We start from the raw sequence: 17,538 nt of genomic DNA, 5'->3' as shown, positions 1-17,538 counted from the left end.
TAAAAAGGCCAATGAAATTTTAGGCTGCATCAATAAAAGTATAGTGTTTAGATCAAGGAAAGTAATAGTGCCACTATATTCTGCTCTGGTCAGGCCCCACATGGAATATTATGTCCAGTTCTGGGCACCACAATTCAAAAAGGATGTGGAGAAACTGGAGCATGTCCAAAGGAGAGCAACTAAAATGGTGAAGGGTCTGGAAACCATGCCCTATGAGGAACACCTTAGGGAGCTGTGGATGTTTAGCCTGGAGAAGAGAAGGTTAAGAGGTGATATGATATCCCTGTTTAAATATTTGAAGGGATGTCATATTGAGGAGGGAGCAAGCTTGTTTTCTACTGCTCCAGAGACTAGGACCAGGAACAATGGATGCAAGCTACAGCAAAAGAGATTCCACCTCAACATTAGGAAGAACTTCCTGACAGTAAGGGCTGTTTGACAGTGGAACAAACTCCCTCGGAGTGTAGCAGTCTCCTTCTTTGGAGGTCTTTAAGCAGAGGCTGGATGGCCATCTGTTGGGGATGCTTTGATTTGGATGTCCTGCATGGCAGGGGGTTGGACTGGATGGCCCTTGCAGTCTCTTCCAATTCTATGATTCTATGAGTCACACATCACTGCTAACGTAGTCACCATTTTCTTCGCTTTGTCTTTTTATCCTTTTTTTTTACATGTATGTGCATTTTCTTAACGTCACAGACATCACACAGCCACTATTTACCATAATTCCTTTCTCAAACACCCAGCCTTTAGGGTGAGCACAGTTATGCCTGCTAGAATTGTGTAAGTACTTTGGAATTGTATCCCTTTGCTTCTTCCTTTACATCCTGTTACATGCCCCTAAGTTTAACCCAACTATCCACAAGTCATATCAAAATCCATAATTTTGTCCCAAAAACCTGCTCTCAACTTACACATGAGGTAGATTTATTGATCAGTATATATGGCAAGTTGGTAACTCTGTATGGTAAGTCTGGTCATGCCTACCAACTGAACCCACCAAAACAACACAGCCACTGGTCCACATAGACTGGTTCGTTTTGAAGTTCATGTACCTAATCCAGGAGGGGATGAAGATGGGGGTAGAGGCAAGGTGAGTGGCAGAATTCCAAGAGTTGGAACTGCAAGGCTAGTCTGGAAAGGGATTAGTCACAATAGGGTTGTCATAAGCGAAAACCAACTTGAGACAGGTAGCAACAAATATCCAATAAGGGACAAAAAAAAACCCCTATGTATCCATACTCAGAGAAGCCACATTTCCAAAATTCTCCACCATGACATCCACATATAGAGCTCTCTGGCCTTGATCCAGCAGAGCCCACTCGTCCTTTGTGAAAAATACAGCCACCTCCTCAAAAGACATGGGATCCTGAAATAGAAAGATAAAAGCATCTCTTAACTTTGATATTTCCATAATTCCAACACAGACAAAAAGAGATCAATTGACAGGAACACAGAGACTTATCATAATTGAATAGCAAACCTAATAACAACAGCAAGAGACATTGTCAACAACATTGTCAAGGGACATTGTCAAGGGACATCCAGTTCCACCTCTGCCATGAAGGAATCCACAATTAAAGCATTCCTGAGACAGGGCCATCCAGTCTCTGTTTAAAAACATCCAATAAAGTAGAGTCTACTACCTTCTGATGCAGTGTACTGGATGACCCCACAGTGCTAATAAAAAAGAGGCCATAGATACACCAGTGCTCCATGGTCTGATGGCAATAAGTATGTGTGTGTGTGTGTGTGTAGGGGAGAGCGTTCATCTCATACTGGCTATGCTGAAGTAGTCCACATGCCCACCCATTAGGACAATGGGCCACTGGTATTTAAGCATCACCATTCTTAACTTCAAAGAATGTGGGACAACATGGACCCACAGTGGCCAAGGAGAAAATATTTGTCTGGTCCTATCCAACTGTTATGCCAAACACCATTTCTGAAGAGGATAAAAGGCTTTGTCTTTTTCCACTTGCTGTTCCATACACTTGGAATTGCCTCCCTGGATATTTGCAGACTGCTCCTTCTCCCACGACTTTTAAATCTCAGTTTTAAAAACGTTCTTGTTTTCCAAAGCTTTTGGAATTTTACCATAATATGGTTTTATAATCTTGCATATTTTGATTATATATATTCATCAGCTTGCTTTATAGTACCAGTTTTTGTATTTTATCTACCTAATTTCATAGAACCATAGAATCGTAGAGTTGGAAGAGACCACAAGGGCCATCCAGTCCAATCCCATTCTGCCATGTAGGAACTCTCAATCAAAGCATCACCAACAGATGGTCATCCAGCCTCTGTTTAAAGACCTCCAAGGAAGGAGATTCCACTACACTCTGAGGGTGTGTTTAATAGTTTGATATTTTATTATACCTTTCTCTCCAACCCCCCAACCCCTCCCACCTGGCTTCTCTGTCTACATATATTGTAGGATTTATGCCTTTGGTACAACTCAAGGTTTTTGTCTGGTTTATAATTTATATAAATATCTAAATAATATCTAAATAAATAACTATATAAATAAATAAGAAGCAGAAGATCATCATCATCATGATCTTCACCTTCGGTGACCATAGCCTTTGTAAGGGACAGCTCTGACACCCTGCAGCCTTAGAAAAGAAGTATGACCCAAAGAGATGAATACAGAAGGTTGAACTCAAGCTGTTCCTTTTACACCACCCTGAAATTCCTTCCATTCACTACTTACCTGAACAGCATGCACTGAAGCTGATGATGATGTTCCAACCCAAGGAGGAGACAACTCAAAATGTGAACTCAATGCCACTGAGCAGCCTGAGAAGGGGACAAAGATTATGGAAAGATTCTTACTCTCCACATACACTTACACTTTTCAAGTAACTTGTATAACTGGCATTATTTTCCTGGTTCCTTTATGGTACTTGTTGTATTTTAGAAGTGTTCAAAACTGGTAAGGCTTCTATATACTCATGCACACTATGTGTTGATACCCAAAAATGTGCCTTCTTTTTCCCATTTGCTCTTTTTCCACCCACCCATCCCAAATTTGCTTCTCAAAGCCCTTTCCTGACCTAACATGTATTTCCCATTCCTTGTACAATTTCTACCTTAAGCTCTGGAATATACAGTACAACTACTGTATCTGCAGGGGATACATTCCCAGATTTACTGTGGATAGTGAATTTTTTGGATAATAGTGAACCTTATATTTCCAACTGAAGCTGACCATAGGGTAACACTAGAGTACTTCCAGGTGCCTAGAGAAACCGTATTTTACCAGATGAAGGTATGCAAAACTGCAGGTACCCATCCCGCAAATAAGGGGGTCGTATTGTATTTCAATTTGTGTGCATTCATCAATCTAGAAAGTAAATTTATGAGTACATAACTTCATCAGTTACATTATTTATTATTTGCAAGCATGCATAAACCACTTATGTTTTAAGATTCCAAAGCACTGTACAACAATAATTAAACATACAATATCCAAATAGCATGCAACATTTAGATTAGCCCTTAAAATAGGTGGCAGTAATAAGATTTATTCAGTAGCAGAGTTGAACTAAACTAGGAAGGCATCTGAAAACAGGTAAGTCTTCCACTTATGTCTAAAGAGCAAATTTGATTGTGCAAATCTAATGTAAGTAGGTATTTGAAATAGAGCGTGCCACCATGTTGGATGTCCAGTTCTCAATGTATGTTCACTGGATCCCAAGATCATGTGGCAACACTAACATGATCTCTCTAAATGGCCTCTCTAGATGACCTTAAAGACCAAAGGAGGTCATTCCATTCAAGAAGCATTCTGCATCAGCCTTAAGGGCAAACCCTAAAAAGAACATTGCAATAGTTGAGAGCTTTGTCCCATTCTGTGTATCACAAATTAAGTTGGATATTGACAAACAGAAACAAGTCCAGAGGATGACCAAAATGGTGAAAAGTATGGAAACCATGACTTATCAGGAGCAGCTTAAGGAGCTGAGTATCTTTAGCCTGGGAAAGAGAGGGTTAAGAAGTAACATGATAGCAATGTTTAAATGTTTGAAAGGATGTCATATTGAGAATGGAACAAACTTGTTTTCTGTTGCTCCAGAGACTAAGACATAGAGCAATGGATTCAAACTACAGTACAAGAAAGGAGAAAAAAATTCCTGACAATAGGAGCTGTTTAGCAGTGGAATAAGTTGTGTCAGAATATAGTGGAGTCTCCTCCTTTGGAGGTTCTTTAGACAGAGTCTGGATGGCCATCTGTTTGGATTGTTTCGATTGTGTCTTCCTACATGGCAGGGAGTTTGACTGGATGGGTCATTTCCAAGTCTATGATTCTATGGTTCTATGATTCTATGATTCCAGTCTAGCCTCAAAGTTAATGTCTGGACCATGAGGGACCAGACTTCACAGTGGGCCAGCAGAAAGCACTGCTTGGCAGCCAAGCCAAGAACAATTTGGGAATAGTTGATCAAATGGTTGGCAGTCAATATTCTGAGAAATTACATCAATTCAACCAATGAGAGCCAGCGCCTTTGTCTTTGGCACTGTTGATTCCTGCCTATACCATCTCTGAATTAAAGAAAGAGGGATCCTTACCCAAGAATACCAAATTCCCATAATTCTCCAGAATGACACCTCTGTACAAGTCTCTTTGGGTAGGATCCAGCATTGCCCATTCTCCTCTGGTAAAATACACAGCCACCTCCTCAAAAGACATGAGAACCTAAAAAAGGATAATTTTTCAGATGAAGAATCCCATTGTGGCACCAGTAAATCATCTCTCCCTTTTGCAATTAAAATAAACAGGGCTGAATCACGTTGGTTAATCCCAACTAGGAAAGGCCCATCTAATGAAACTGCTGGGTAATGAGTGAACACATAAGTAAATGTCATTGATTCAACAGAATGGTGGTGAACAACAATTAACAGATAAACAAGCTCGCAACAGTTACAATAAGATATACATATATTAAAACAATCCACATTTAAAATCTATCATTTAAAATTCACACTTTAAAAATCAATAAGAGTCAGACAACACTAATTAAAGTGGAGAAAGTCATTTTCTGTCACAAACTTTCACATGAGAGAACCAGAGCAGATCACTTCAAGAACATCTGAACTCAGACATTTTGCTATATTGTAGACCAGAAGAAAGTATGAAAATCCCTTTGGCCCCATATCAAAAGTTGTGGTTGTTGATTTATCAGGGTTGGCTTGTTTAAACCAGGTTGATTTAAATGCCTTTTAAAAAAAACCTCATTTTTTTTTAATTATTTTTTTTTTTTTAATCTAGTTATTATTCCAATTTTTCAACCCTTGGAACAATTATTATTTAAGCTAGTGACCATAACATCTCAACTGCATTTTGATACAATTTTTTGAATTAGTCCTATAATGGTGTAGTCCTACACATTACTGGTTTAAACAACAACAAAAACCAGTTTAAACACACACAAAAATAGGTTGGGGTTTTTATTTTTAAAAAATGTTGGGGGGTTTTCCAACCTTGTGTTTTATGCTTTCAAAGTTGATTGCAGCATTTGGCAACCTAATCCTAGGATTTTCTTGTCAAGGTTTATTCAAAAGTGGTTTACGATTGCCTTTTTCCAAGGCTGATGAAGTGTGACCTGCCTAAGTCTACAAAACACCAATACCTTTATTGGGCAGACCAAAAATTGCACAAAACACATTGCACAATCTTTTGAAGCTCCGCTAGCATCTTCATCAGGCAAAAGTCTTTAAAATCATATGAGGAAGAAGAAAAAATGACGATGTTAGAGTCACACGCCTGCATTTTGTCGAGATGTTGTTTTTATTGATCTGGTCTGGAAGGATCTCAATGCAGGCAAAGGCCATTCGCCTCTTTGGTCATGTGGACATTGGGACACAAAAAGTTGTAAAATCCAGGCAATAAAATTTCAACTCCATTAGCAACATAAAAAGATGATGATGATGATGATGATGATGATGATGATGATGATGATGATGATGATGATGATGATGATTATGCTTTATTTATATAGTGCTGTAGATTTATCTTGAGATCCAGGCCAGTGAAGCCAGTGGGACTATGAAAACTTGCATGTTGAACAGTAAAACCTGTTTAATGCAGATTCTTTAATATGGTTTCAGTTATCTGCAACCCCTCCCCTCCAAAAAAAATATTTCTAAGCATTTCTAGTTCCTCCAGCATGATTCAATTTCTGGTGGAAGCATACCAAAAAATCATGCTGGGAGACCTAGAAATGCCTAAAGAAGTGCTCTCTTAAAAATTAAATAGCATTCCCTATTATCTGCAAATTCCAATATATGTAAACAGTCCTGGAACATATCCCTCATGTTAAATGGGGGTCTTAGTCTATTTTGTGCATTTTTGGTTGGCCTAATGAAGATATAACTGTTTGGGGAATGTTTTGTATTTTGCTATATGGCCAACACAGTCTGCTCCTGGATATTACTTGCCTAAGGTTACCCAGTGAGTTTTCATGAGGATTTGAACCCGTGTCTCCCAGAGCTTCAAACTACAAGCCAGGCCTAAAACTCCAAACTGCCCTTAAAATCAGACCTCACACTACATATTTTGTTGTTATGTGACTCTAGTGTATGGTGACCCTATCCTAGAGGTTTTTCTTCAGAGGAGGTTTTGTCATTGTCTTCGTCTGAGGCTAAGAGGACTTAACCAGGGTCACCCAGTGGGTTTACATGGCTAAGCAGGAATTTGAACCCCGTTCTCCTGGAAGTCCTAGTCTACTACATCACAGTAGTGCATATATCAAAGGAAAACCCCATAAAAATGCTCAACCCCCCCGCCTGCTTTTACCCCTTCTAGATAATTCAATCCATACCTGAGCTGGATGCATCATGGCTTTTTCTACTTCACTACTAAGAGAGATAAACTGGTATGGACCACCATCCACTCCACTGGTTCTAAGGAAAACAAATGTTCATACACTTTATATTTCAGACTGACCATCCAGTAGCCCCTCTTTCATGTCCTCCACTGTGTTTATAGGGTTGCATAGTGGTTTCTGTTTCAGCTGCCAAGAACCTCAGAGTCCTACTGGATGTGCATCCCTTTATCGGGGCGAAAGCAAAGGCATGCAGTTTCCATCTTTTGAACATCCATAGAACCCATAGACCATTCAGGCTGCTAATCTGCTTCTCCTGGCTTTGGTTATATTATGCCTGGATTCTAGTAATAGTCTACCAGCAAGTGTGCCTTCTTGCTCTTTCCTCCCTCTGGTCTTAATTGAGAACAATGCTCTCCAGATCATTTGATCCTTTCGCTAGATCGTTCAGTCCCACCACTTGCCATCAAAATATATCTGATATAGCAATAACATTTACATTTCTACACCGCTTATCAGTGAACTCAGCACTTTCTAAGCGGTTTACATTCTGTAAACCAATTGCCCTCAGCATGCTGGGTAGTCATTTTACCAACCTACAAAAGGATGGAAGGCCGAGTCAACCTTGGAGCCCCTGGGACAACTCACAACCTTGTGGGTGTAATATCAGCAATTAACCACTGTGCCACCAGGCTCCTTTTGAGGAATTGCTGAGGCTTGGTATGCAGTTAGATTCATGCAATGAAAAGCATGTTAAAAACATTGTAATAGAATTTTGTTATTGTTGTATGCCTTCAAGTAATTTCTGACATATGGTGACCCTAAGAAGAACCTGTCATGGTGTTTTCTTGGCAGGATTTGTTCAGAGGAGGTTTGCCATTGCCTTCCCCGAAGTCTGAGAACATGTAACTGGCTCAAGGTCACCAGTGGGTTTCATGACCGAGCCACGAATTGAATCCTGGTCTCCAAAATCATAGTCCAATGCTCAAACCACTACACCACATTGGCTCTCTAATGGGGTTTTAAATCTGTTTCTTACATTCAAAAAGAACATAGATCCCTTCACTGGCTACCAGTTTGTGCCAGGATCCATTTCAAACTTTTGGTCCTCGTATTTAGGACTCTGCACTCTAATTTCCCCCAGTACCTGGTGGCTCAGCTAGCAATGGTATGCACCATTTAGGAATTTAAGATCTATAGGCAAAGGATTATTGTCTCTTCCACTGACACGCACCACTCTATCAAGGCTTTCCAAATCTTTCAAGATCTGGCTCCACATCTGTGGGATGGTCTTTCTTTGGGGCAAGGAGCACTTTGATGGCATCTTCCTGTCTGGCAGAATGGGGTTGGACTGGATGACCCTTGGGGTCTCTTCCAGATCTATGTTTCTATATGTTAAAAAACAGCAAGAAGACCTTCATAGGAGCAGAATTATCATTCCAGTGGCCAATTCAGGAAGATGATGTCCCAGGGCTAGGGAGTAACAGGGAATGTTTAAAAGAAGTATTGCGATCAGAATTTAGAATGACAGAAGGAACATAATTAGAAGTTCCATCACTTTTAAATACAAGAGACATTTTACAAAAGTGTTCTCTGCAGGATTAGCAATAGGGAAATTTTTTAACTATTTCAAATGTTTGCTTAGATGGTAACAGAGGGGTCTCTTCCAATTCTGTGTTTCTATGGAGATGACCTCACTACACTCCTACAGTGCTGCTATTCCACTTTTACTGCTCTGGCTGCCTCCTGTGGAACCCTGGGTTTTGCATTTTAAGGAAAGGCATTTAGACTTCTCAGCCAGAGAGCTCTTAGGCCTCACTGAACTACAAACCTCAAATGCCACAGGAGGCAGCCAGAGCAGTAAAAGTGGAATAGCAGCATTATAAAAGTGTAGTGCAGTATTCTGCGATTCTATCTGTCAGGAGTGTTTTGAACCATGGAGTTGGAAAAGACTCCAAGAGCCATCTAGTGCAACCCCATTCTGCCATGCAGGAACACAGGATCAAAGCACACCTGACAGATGGATGTCCAGTCTCTGTTTAATGACATCCAAAGAAGGAGATTCCACCATTCTCCAAGGGAGTGTGCTCCATTGTCGAACACCTCTTGCTATAAGGATGTTCCTCCTAATGCTGAAGTGGAATTTCTTTTCCTATAGTTTCCATCCATTGTTCCGGGTCTTGTTCTCTGGAGCAGCAGAAAACAAGCTTGCTCCCTCCTCAATATGACATCCCTTCAATTAAACGGGCTTATCAATCACCTCTTAACCTTCTTCTTCTCCAGGCTAAACATCCCCAGCTAACTTAAGTCATTTTCTCAAAGCATGCTTCCAGACCCTTCACTATTTAGTCGCCCTCCTTTGGACACGCTCCAGTTTCTCAATGTCCTTTTTGATTGTGGCACCCCAGAACTGGACACAATATCCAGGTGGGGCCTGACCAGAGCAGAATATAGTGGCACTATTACTTCCCTTGATCTAGACACTATACTTCTATTGATGCAGCCTAAAATCGCATTGGCCTTGTTAGCTGCCGCATCGCACTGTTGACTCATGTTCAACTTGGTGGTCTCTTGGACTCCTATCCCACATTTTAAGCTTGTTTGCAAGATACTCATGAGGAACTTTGTCAAAGGCCTTACTGAAGTCAAATATACTATTCCATAGCATTCCCTTCATCTAACAAGTTGGTAATTTATCAAAGAAAGAGATCAGGTTTGTCGGCATGACTTGTTTTCTCTGAACCCCGTGTTGACTTTTTTGTGATTATGGAATTGCTTTCTATATGGATGTCAGACTAAACTGGACGATAATTGTTGGGATACTCTTTTTTCCCTTTTTGAAGATGGGGACACGTTTGCCCTCCTCCAGTCTGCTGGGATCTCTCCTGTTTTGCAGGAGTTTTCAAAGATTATTGCCATTGGCTCCGATAATTACATTTGCCGTTCTTTTAATACCCTTGGATGGAGTTCATCTGGTCCCGGAGACTTAAATTCATTTAGATTAACAGGTGTTCCTCTACTATCTTTACTTATTCTGTGCAAAACTCCCCTATTCTGTCCTCTGCTCCATTATCTTCAGGTTGAGCACCCTTTGCCCTTTTCTGAGAAGACTGAGGCAAAGAAGGTGTTGAGTAATTCTGTCTGCCTTTTCTCTGTCTCTGTTAGCATTTTGCCATCTTCTCCACGGAGTGGCCCTACCGTTTCCTTCTTCTTCCTTTGCTGCGGACATATCCAAAAAAGCCCTTTTTGTTGTTCTTAACCTCTCTAGCAAGCCTGTGTTCGTTCTGCGCTTAGCTTTTCTGACCTTATCTCTACATTTGCTAGCTATTTGTTTGAATTCCTCTTGGTGATTTCCCCATTTTTCTCTTTCATATACATGTCCCTTTTAATCTTAGCTCATTGAAAGTCCTTTAGTCATCCATCCTGCTTTCTTGAGACATCTCCCATTTTTCTTCCTCATTGGAAACTGTTTGAAAATTGTGGCTTCAGAATCTCCCTTTTAAGAAACTCCCATCCATCTCGAGTTCCCTTCTCTTTTTGTATTGTGCCATGGGATCACACACCAGTATTTCTTTAAGTTTACTAAAATCAGCTTTCCTAAAGTCTAGAATGCGTGTCTGACTCTGCCTGGCTTCTTCTTTCCATTGTATAACAAACTCCAAGGAGACACGTTTACTCTTTATATTTGTTGTTTTCTATATACAGCGCTGTGCAAATCTACAGTGCTATATTAATAATAATAATAATAATAATAATATAATATAATAATAATACAGGCAAATTAAACAAGGCAGTCTAAGGAGATGAATTAACAAGGCAGGTCAAAGAAACAAAGAAATAGTCGGACATAAGTGTGCTTTCACTGGAAACTCAGATAATCTCTGACAACTGACCTGGCTCCTGCACTTTTTTTATATTACAGCTCGCATAGTAACAGAATTTCAGGAAACTTAAAGATCTAGGCCTAGCATAGCAATGATTGACAAGAGGACCTAGTAAATTTAAATCCATAGTTATTTCCATTGTCAAAAAAGGAAAAACATTGAACTCAGTGGAATTCAGGTTCCAAAAAGCTGAGATCCTGAACAAGAAAGAATGGCTCTTTTTATATTATTGAGACAAAGAAGCTTCTTCAATACACCTGATTGGCTAATTACAATTTAAACATACAAATTCTACAATCAGAACAGAAATACATGCATACAGTGCGCCGCGTCTACGCGGGTGCGCTTTACACGGACTTGAGCATACGCGCTCAAGCCGCGGGGCACGCAATTGAATGGGCGCGCACGCCATTGCACCCCACGTGCCGCCGCAACACCACACCAACCGCCGTGCACAGCCCCATTGTTTCCAAGGGGCCTGAGCATAGCGGAATTGCCCTTACGCGGAGGGATCCGGAACTGCATCATCACTCCTACCCCCCCTTTAGGAATTAGTAGCTCCTTCTATACCTTGTTTCTGAACATCAACAATGTATTTATCTTAAATTGTGTATATATGTCTAATTTGTTAGTGCCAGCTTCTTACGGGTCATGATGCTCTTTTTACTCTCTGTGTTCTAATTTTTTCTAAACTCCAAGCCTCTATTTTAAAACCTATTTTTCTTTAAACCAAGTGACCCCATGTTTCTATGGTTTTTTATTTCAACAAGTAATTTTCCACCACATTATGAGCAGCTTAGCTGTTGTTGGTGGCTTGGCATTTTTCATAAAGCCTCCTTGAACCTTCAGCTCTTTCTTGGTTGAGGGAGTATGTTCTCTTCATCCTTTCCATGCCTGAAAGCTCTGCGTGCTGGGAGGCTTGGTTGCTGAGCTCCTGGGAGACCACAGACTCTGCTTGAGCTGGCAGGGCAGAGCTAGGACACGGCTCATGCTTCAGGCTCAGGCCAAACTGGTCTCTAGCTCAGCCCTCCCCCTCCCTGACCATGATGGGCCTGACACCAATGAGGCTCCCGGAAAATGTGGAGGTCCTCATCCTTCCAACTGCAGCCCCTGTGTGTGTGTGGTGTGTGTGTGGTGATTTTGTTTTTTCGGGGGGGGGGGGGGAAGGAGAATTCCCAACTTTCTGAAACATCCTCAAAGAAGCACAGGGAGCATTTCCCATGTATGATGGGTCCCTACACAATCTGGGCCTAGGAGTGCCTCTTCACATCCGGAAGGGACCCAAAAGTCACTTCCTGTTCATTTCCTGTTTGAAGAAAAGAATTCCCCAGTCCAAAATGCTGCGGTGCGAGAATATGGTTAAAGAGCCTTCATGCACTAGAGGGGATTTGGTAGCATTTGGAGGGCACATATGGCACATAGGCTGCCCTTTGACTACTCCAATGCAGGGCATGGCTTTATTTTCATTACTTTTTATTAACTGTGCTATACTGTACTGTCTTAAAATCTATTAGGATGTGTTTACGTCTCTTGAATTCAATGTTGCATATCAAGAACACATGAAATCCATGCATTTAGTTAGAGGTTTGGATTTTTGGTCGTTCTCCCAAGTTTCAGTTTTTACTCCCGTGGATGCAATCAATCCAGACTACCAGAATTAACACCTGTTCATACAAATAGATGGTCGAGGAGGCTAATTTAGGGATGGGCAACAAGGGAAGATAAAGCCCCAGTGTGAGGCAAAGCAGGTTTCCTCCAGAGCTAGTGTAAACAGGATTCGAAAGTAGTAACTGAAAGTGTCTTCTTACTTCACACTGCATGTTTCCTGCCTTATCTCATAAGTACTGGGCTTTCTGTCAGTAACGCATGTCCTCATATCTCCCAGACTCTATCATTGCTTAGGAACCATATCAGTGAGCACATCCAGCCTGCCAAATAGCCCAGATGACAAGTTTTCATTTCATCTACAAATGTGCTTTGGAAAATGTTGGTACATTAAATATCAAGTGCTTGTTTGTGACATTTTTGGTCAGCTGGTGGCCCCTGGATTGTGCTTTGGATGAAAATTGGCCCCAGACAGCTGCAGGTGCCATTCCTGCAGTACAAGGTTGGAAAAAATTGGGAAGGCATTTCATTGTGAGGCATAAAAGCATTATTAAGTGCTAAGATTACAGTGACCCCGGGATACGAATGCGCCGCCTTAACGAAATTTCCGGGTTACGAAAAAAATCCATTAAAAAAACCTGTTCCGGGTCTACAAGGTTATTTCGGGTTACGAAACATTTTTGTGCTTTTTCGGCGCTTTTTCGCACAAAATCGCGGCGTTCGCTATTAGCGCCTATGGGGCTTCGGCTTGCGAAGCTTTTTCGGGTTACGAATGGCGCCGCGGAACGAATTAATTCGTAACCCGGGGTACCACTGTAATTCATGTACAAAATGAAAAGAATCTGTTAGGACTCTCTGTGGTCACTAGTAAAATGAGTCCTTGACAATGAAATGATCTGTGACAGAAGTGGAATGGGAAGCATGTCAGAGGTCTCAGTGTGCCATGAAATCCCCTGTAGATGAGAGTCTCATTTTGGAGGGGAAATAAAACAGTTTCTACCTGAAGGAAACATAGATGGGTAAGAAACAACAAGAAGACCTTCACAGTCCCAGCATTATCATTCCAGTGACAATTCAGGAGGATGAAAGCCCAAGGCAGGGAGCATAGGGAAAGGTTTTTTTTTTTTAAGGAAAGGAGTTAAAACAAGAATTTAAAACAACAAGAAAAATAGAAAAGTTTGTTTGCTCCAGTAAAGAAAAGTGGCATTATGCAAAGGGTTATCTGCAAAATTAGGAATGAGGAAGGGTACAACTGCTACTACTACTACTATACTACTACTACTAACCTTTATTTGAAGCCGTGTAAATTTACAACACTGTACAAACAATCTTTTTAGTTAGACGGTTCCCTGCCCTCAGGCTTACAATCTAAAAGACAGGACACAGAAGGAGAAGGGAGTGGTGGAGGAAAGGGTAAGAGGTCAGCAGTTCCTCCACCTCCAAGGCCTGGACCAAGGCATGAACTGGAGGGAGGGCCTTGGCTTCATCATGGATGGTTAATCTTCATCCGGGAAAATACATATCTCAAGTAGGATAATGCATATCAGTACATAGCAATATAGGAAATGGTTTGATAAAAGGCACCAAAAGAACATCAAACTGCTCAGATGTTTCTTGGACTGATGACAGCCACCCAGAACTGTCAGATAAAGATATGGAAAACAAACCAAAACAGGCAAGAGAAAGAGAAAAGATCTTTGGGATGGGTGATGTCTCGTTCTGCTGCCGCTGGTTCTGAACTGGTACAACTGGAACAGATGCAATCTTCTTAGCTACTCAGGAACAAAGTAACTTCACCACAAGATTTCACTCAATGAGGGTTTATTGACTTTTGTGCTATTTACACTTACAGCAGGCACTATACAATATCTCTTACAGAGTCCATGCAGGAGTCTTGAATGTGACATCAGTCTTGTTTCTCTCACAAGATCAACTTCCCACCAAGTGGACACACCTCTTCCCATGAAGTCCCTATTACACAAGACCATAACAATAATACATTTGTTTATATTAGGTCTCAGGCAATGTCCTTGAAGACTTATTCTTCAGGCCTAGGCTTTCTGGCCTGCAACAGGAACCTTTTAAACCTTAGTTAACCATTGACACATCTGAACATTTTCAATACAATTTAGAAATAATTAACAAGATTCTCCAAAGAATTAACTAGGACGGGGAGAGGCATACATTGTTGTTCCTCGAAAGGGGACTACACAACACTGTCCCATACGTTGTGTTTAGGCAATAGTGAATAATGGATCTGGAATAGAATCTATTCAATCGGAAGAAGTTGTCTAGGGAGGTGTTCCACATAATTTAAAGTGAATACTGATGGATTATGTGATCTTCGTTCCCATTTCAAACAAGTTCTGATCCTACTGTGACAGTTTCAATCGTGATGAAGTGCAGACAAATACAAAAAAAACCTGCTCCTTCCTGACACTAGTTCTTTGGTGATTCTTTGGGGGGGGGGGGAATCCCGAAGTGTGTTCAACAAGGGGAACAACAGATCTAAATCGCATGTTCGGGAGGGGAGGGACTAATGGCAGAGCTTGTAGCGTAACTTATGGGTGCATAATATTTTTAAAAAACTGATAGAAGATTCAATTGATTGATTTTGCAACTAAGTGCAATTACTCAGGCAGTAAACCAGGTGATCAGTGAGGCAAGTAGTTGCAAAACCAATGAATCGAATCTTCTATCCTTTTTTTTAAAATTAAGTTTCCAAGCTTTTTCACCGATAACACGCAAAGAGTGGACATGTATTGGAACTCATGCAAATTAGTGGGCATGACAATCGTGCCAAAAAAGAACCATTACAAGAGGATGTGAAAAGATCTGCTTTCAAAGTGGGAACAACAGACGTTTTGGAATCGATAGAGCGAAGGTGAATCGCAAACAGTTTAAATGTAAGTGGAATGAACCCTAGGTTGAATTTGTGCAGTGCTATAGAGATGTTTTGTAATGTTAAGTTCATTCAGTTTGTTCTGTGGTTGCAGACTTATAAGAGAGTGGCCAGTCAGATGAACATAGCGCATTTTTTCTGTCACATCAAAGAGAACTGATAAAGATGATAGGGAAGAACTAGTTTCCTGATCAGTGTTGCGTTTCAGAAGCTGCAGCCCACAGCTGAGATCTCCATTCATGGAGCAGCAAGGTCTGACGGCTGAGTACTGGGCTGAGTAGTCTTTCAGCATGTGGCTCTTTCTCAGCATCATCGTTCTTGGTGAGTACAGAGACTGAATGGAGCAAAACCATGGTTGTGTATTGACAGGGTAGGAGGACAATAAGATCAGTATTCCCCCTTGTTATAGCAGAGACTTTCCATGGACTAATTGACTCTTCTTCTAGGATGGTGGATGATGGGTCAAAGCTGGACACCTGCAGGTGGGCATCTTCAGAAGGTCACATATAAATGGCAGAGTCAGCATGATATTATCTGGCCATTTGGATACAGTGGTCCATTAGGGATACAAAAATACTTGAAAATGTTTCTGCTTGTTGTAAAAAGGCATCTCAAACATCCCACAAAATTTTCAACATTGAAGGACTTATTTGAAAAAGGATTTGAACAATTCTCCCTCTCCCTGCAAATACTTTTGATGCAAAGCACATCATTTTCCACGAAGAGGGGGTAGCCAGTGCAAAGGCTACTATTTTCTAAACAAGAAGTGCACAATTTCTCAGAAACATCACCAAACAGAAAAAATCATTGAGAAATCAGAGAAATTCTCATAATCTCAGCCAGTGAGAAATCATTTCAACCCTGTGTTCTTGTTTGTGAGATGTTGTATTATTCTTTGGATTCAAATAATGTGGTCTTGAGTCTATGGATCTAGACATGTCCCATTGTGTTTAAAAACTGAATGAGATGATACCAGAGTTCTAAACAAAATTGGAAAGAGTTTGATGTTCGCGATATATAGACTAAATTGTGTATATTTGCACCTATTTTGTCTGTCTATCTATGCGTTTAGATTCGTTATTTCAACAGAAAGATAGCTCCTGTAGTGCATATATTATGGTGTTTTGTAGTTGTAGCAGTATAGTAAAATAAATATTACATCTGTGGTAGAATTCAAAGATATAGCCATATTAGTCTGTAGATCAGTATACAGAGAGGTCTTGTAGCACCTTTGAGACAAGAGGCTGTAACACGAATCATGAATTGAAAGAGACCAAAAGGGCCAACAGTTTCCTAAGGCGTGCCATGCAGCCACCCCTTTTCACGCTGGATCAGGGCCTTGGCAATCAACATGCCGTGGCCCTGATCTGCCTTTCTAGGCGCTAAAGGAGCCGCAAAAAGTGGCTCCTTTGCACCCTAGAAAGGCACCAGAGCTACAGCCCCAATGCTATAGGGTGCTCCTTTGGTGCTGTATCATAGGGACACAGTGTCGGAGGAGCACCATGATGCAGCATGCTGTGTGGAGCAGTGTGCGGTGTCATAGTGCTCTGGGGGCAGGGGTGGGGCATGTGCATGTGGATATGACACCCCAACTCTACCCCAGTCAGCCTTTTCAGGCCGGTTGTTTATAGGGTCAACCTGAAAGAAAGAAGAAGGTGGGCAGGATGAGCTTTCATAGATTAAAGTCTACTTCCTAAGATGCATAGGAACATCTACATTCACATGCCTCTGAGGAAGTAGACTTTAGTTTATGAAAGCTCACCCTGCCAACTTCTTTCTTTTAGTTAGTCTCAAAGGTGCTCCAAGATCTCCCTACATATTAATATCATATCTGTTCGGGTTAAAGTTTTGCAATTGTGGGTTAGTGGTTTGAGAGTTGGACTATGACTCTGGAGGTCAAGGTCCATGGAAAACCACTGGGTTTATTTATGTGTTTTATTTCATTCTTATGCCACTCTTCTCCCAAAAAGGGAGAAATTCCAGCATCATAAATGAGTGTTTCAGACCTGCTGAGTCAGGTGTGTGTCTTAGAACTGCCAAGGGTTAAGCCTTGAAGGGGATTCAGATTCCCATTATGGGGAGGAGGGATTTTGGAAGGACAGAAGAAGTCCTGTGAAATCAGTTTAAATTAGTAAGTTCTTTGAGCAGTGGAAAGCCAGAGAAGGGAAGGTTCAGATCCACATTATTCTGTAGAACTGTAATTTATGAATAAAGCTAGAAATTCATAGGAGTTATACTCCGACTGAATAAGCTTTATTGGAATGTGTGTGGAAAGAACTAAGGAGTTTATCGCACACCATGTAAACTCCCTTTAAAGAGA

The 17,538-nt window shown here is 41.0% G+C and overlaps 2 protein-coding genes across 3 annotated transcripts in view; one reads left to right on the top strand and one right to left on the bottom strand.

Moving 5' to 3' along the window:
• LOC121923156 (zinc finger protein 420-like) overlaps positions 1 to 7,317 on the bottom strand; it is a 17,201-nt gene extending 9,884 nt beyond the window's left edge. The window contains exons 1-4 of the mRNA XM_042453307.1: positions 6,825 to 7,317; positions 4,573 to 4,699; positions 2,714 to 2,799; positions 1,229 to 1,366 (exon numbers count right to left, since the gene is read on the bottom strand). Of these exons, the coding sequence (XP_042309241.1) occupies positions 1,229 to 1,366; positions 2,714 to 2,799; positions 4,573 to 4,699; positions 6,825 to 6,842 (369 nt within the window). The 5' untranslated portion in view covers positions 6,843 to 7,317. The remainder of the gene's footprint in view (positions 1 to 1,228; positions 1,367 to 2,713; positions 2,800 to 4,572; positions 4,700 to 6,824) is intronic.
• An 8,090-nt stretch (positions 7,318 to 15,407) lies between these two features.
• LOC121922951 (deleted in malignant brain tumors 1 protein-like) overlaps positions 15,408 to 17,538 on the top strand; it is a 41,545-nt gene continuing 39,414 nt past the window's right edge. For both annotated transcript variants that reach the window (XM_042452920.1, XM_042452919.1), the window contains exon 1: positions 15,408 to 15,539. In XM_042452920.1, the coding sequence (XP_042308854.1) occupies positions 15,509 to 15,539 (31 nt within the window). In that variant the 5' untranslated portion in view covers positions 15,408 to 15,508. The remainder of the gene's footprint in view (positions 15,540 to 17,538) is intronic.

This window comes from Sceloporus undulatus, chromosome 2 (genome assembly GCF_019175285.1).
Source record: "Sceloporus undulatus isolate JIND9_A2432 ecotype Alabama chromosome 2, SceUnd_v1.1, whole genome shotgun sequence".
NCBI lineage: Eukaryota > Metazoa > Chordata > Lepidosauria > Squamata > Phrynosomatidae > Sceloporus > Sceloporus undulatus.
Note: the sequence above shows the minus strand (reverse complement) of the source record. Positions and strands in the feature narration are given on the sequence as shown.